The sequence below is a fragment of the Eleutherodactylus coqui genome, chromosome 11 (genome assembly GCF_035609145.1).
Source record: "Eleutherodactylus coqui strain aEleCoq1 chromosome 11, aEleCoq1.hap1, whole genome shotgun sequence".
Lineage (NCBI taxonomy): Eukaryota > Metazoa > Chordata > Amphibia > Anura > Eleutherodactylidae > Eleutherodactylus > Eleutherodactylus coqui.
In genome coordinates, this window is record NC_089847.1 from 42,289,522 (window position 1) to 42,292,925 (window position 3,404).

General features: G+C 38.1%; 1 protein-coding gene across 1 annotated transcript; it reads right to left on the reverse strand.

Moving 5' to 3' along the window:
* Positions 1-2,063: 2,063 nt before the first annotated feature.
* Positions 2,064-3,089, reverse strand: LOC136581707 (leukotriene B4 receptor 1-like). The gene has a single exon (XM_066582331.1). The coding sequence runs from the start codon at positions 3,087-3,089 to the stop codon at positions 2,064-2,066; it is 1,026 nt and encodes a 341-aa protein (XP_066438428.1).
* Positions 3,090-3,404: the final 315 nt, after the last annotated feature.

Genomic DNA, 3,404 nt, shown 5'->3' on the forward strand with positions numbered 1-3,404 from the left:
ACAAACAAACACTGGCAATGAACCTAGCCAGCTGCTGCCTTTTATCCCTAGCAAGGGGGCGGAGCCAATGACATGCTGGTGGGTGGAGGAAGAAGACCCACCCACCGACATCAGAAAAGGCTCTCAGAGCCGCGCTGCCGCTCTAAGGGAACCGGCGCCGGACCCGGAAGGAAGAATGTCGTACCTGGACCCCTGCAGCTGGACTGGCATGCTGCCGAGACCCGACAGCGCTGCTGGTAAGTTTCCTCCTAACAGTCTCTCTACCAGCTAGGCCAAGCCCCCCCTGCCTAACTCAGTGTTTGTTTGTTTACTGCTCTCCAGTCTTTGCAGGCCTCCTGTCTTGTATCCCATTGTCTGTTCCTCTGCCTTATCCATGTACATTTCTCCTTTTGCCTTCCCATTCCTGCACTATTCCCAGTCCTGTTCTGTGTTTTTTGGTGTGTTCAGTGTCCCATCAGGGTTAGTCAGGGCCAAGAGGAAGACCGTGGGGCCGTTCTTATCAGGGCACCTACACTGTTTCTAGGCAAGTTTGCTCTAATCCCCCTGACTAGCGAAAGGCAAGGTTTTCTATCTATATTACGTCTCACTTATCTGTTTCTTGTCGCCTGGTACCAAAGCCTCTAATCACCAAGGGTGATATGCTAACCTCACCTGGATCAGTTCTATGCCAAAATTGGTAGGTTGACTCAGTGAGTCAACACTAGCGGTCCCTAACAGATAGGACATGCTGGAAAAAAAACGTTCATGTATTTGACCCCATTCAAAACAATGGGCTTCATATTCATGCAAGTTTTGTGCGTCTCACAACGCACAAATCTTGCACAATTTCTCATCTATGATGGAAAAATGTAGGAAAAAATTTATAATTTTAGTACTTTTGTGCAACAAAAACCTCTTTATAAAAACATTTTTGGCATTTCTGAGGGCTTGTTTTTTGCATGACAAGCTATAGTTTCTGTGGGGACCATTTGGAGCACATATGACTTTTTTGATCACTTCTATTGCGTTTTTTGACAGACGAAATGAACAATACAGCTTTTTTTTTAAACAGTGTTTAGGATTAAAAAAACATGTATAATATATTGTACAGATCTTACAGATGCAATTATGCTGAACATAAGTGGAAAACTGCATAAAAAGCGTTTTTCTCTAATTATGAATACATACGTGAATGTCATGGCGTGGAAAGGGATTAATAGAAGTTCATGGAAAAAAAGTGAAAAAACACCCAAAGACAATATTTTTTACATTTAATACATTTTATTATACTATGGATACAAAATGATATACACATATTGGGCATTAACATAACTTTAACAACCTGTTTTGTAAATATGAAACTTTATCTAAAGTACTTATTGAATGGCATAACAAATAACTAGAAACAATTGAAAAATATTTAATTTTTGCATTTCTGTGAAAATAAAAATTATACATTCAAGGGCTTGTGCTAACTTTATCAGTTATCTCCTATCCAAACCGACCCTGTTTTCATGATCGGTGGGGTTCCAGCAGTTGGATCCTGACAAATCAGACACTTATCCCCTTATCCTGTGGCTATGGGGTAAGTGTGAAAGTCTGCTTAATCCATTTAATCAGTAACATACTGTATATGTACCCACATGTGGTACCAAAAAAAGTACACAGTCTCAAAAAATAAGACCTCATACAAGCATGTCATCCTAAAATTCGAAACATTATAACTATTAAATGCTGAAAAGCAATAACAAAAAAATACTTTGTCCCTATCCACAGCACAGGAAATAACTTTATGAATGACGGAGGTCCAACCACTGGGACTCCTAGTGATCACTAGAATGGGTCTCTGATGCATTGTGAAGTGTGGGCAATGCAGTCACTTATGTACACCACCATTGCCCCATTCACTTAAATTGGACTATTGGAGATAGCTAAGCACTTGAACTCGACTATCTACGTGCCTGAGACCCATTATAGGGATTGTGGGCATCCCAGCTGTCAGACTCCCATCACTCAGCACATTAACCTTATCTGGTGGATAGGGGAAAACTTGCTTTGGAAAGAGAACATCACCACATATATTTTTAAGCCATCTGAATGTTAATATCAGCCGTAGGAATGCTGTCAATATGTGTAGGGACTGTGGTATTTCCATTATTTTCACTTTGCTTTTCTGTCTCAATGTCTCCAATGTTTTCAAAAAGCATATTCAGCCTTTTAATCGTTGTAGGGCGCTTTAATTTAATCGCATAATAGAAATATAAAACAGGGTTCATGCTACTGTTTATAAATACCAACGCCCCACAGATATCACCTCCAATGTTCACAATTGCTTTCAAACTGCAGATGTCTAGAAAAATGGAGATGATCTCCACAGTCTTGAATATCTCCCATGGAGTCATACATATGACAAAAGTGACCACGACAAGGACGATTATTTTGTCTGATTTACATTTGCTCACAAATGTCATTTTTTGGAGTTTTATCCATAAGTAGGTGTAGCAGATGATAATAATGCCAAACGGAATCAAAAATCCAATGAAGGTTTCCAAAAGAAGAAATATTACCTTTTGCGTATCACTGGTGTATTCGTGTGGAATGCATTGGAAGGGTTCTCTTCTTTGATTTGGGTTGTAGAATGGAAGAGAGTGAATACCAACTATTGTAGCTACTATCCAAATAAAAATGGTAATTTTTTTAAAAACGCCTTGTTTGTTCCATCTCTGCAGATAAAAGGGCCTAAACACAGCCAAAAACCTCTCTATACTTAACAAGGTTATGAGAAATACACTGGCATACAAATTGGAATATATAACATATACCAAAACTTTGCAAAAAAACATTCCAAAAATCCATTTGTTGACAACGAATGAATATATCCAGATAGGTAGAGATAACAGAATGAGGAAGTCAGCAAGTGCTAGGTTTCCGATTAACAGCACAGTGGCGGAAATAGTCTTCAGCTTTCTATATATGGTCCACATTACCATTATGTTTCCTGGCACCCCAATCATAAAAGCTAAAGACAGTATAGTGCATGCACCAACATTCTTTATAGAGTAAATAGAAGGGGTCTGATCCGTCTCTGCAGAGATATTGCACAATGACATTCTTGTATTTAAACAAATAATTTGGTTTCTTCTGAAGTTCAAAATGTAGCCTTGTACTTAATAAAAAATTATGAAAATCTACTGAAAAACTGTTGTGCTCTTTATTGAATGTCATAAAATGAGTTAATTTTCATTATATTATTTTCTTCTGAATTGATAGATGTTTTTTTTAATTCTGAAAGACAAAGAAAATATGTAAATTACATTTTTTAAGCCAAGTATAAAGTGTAAAGAAGAAGGTCAGACCCTATTGATTTTTCCATTGAAGGCTCTTATAGGATGCCAGTGACAAACAAGCTGGAAAATGAATGAAGT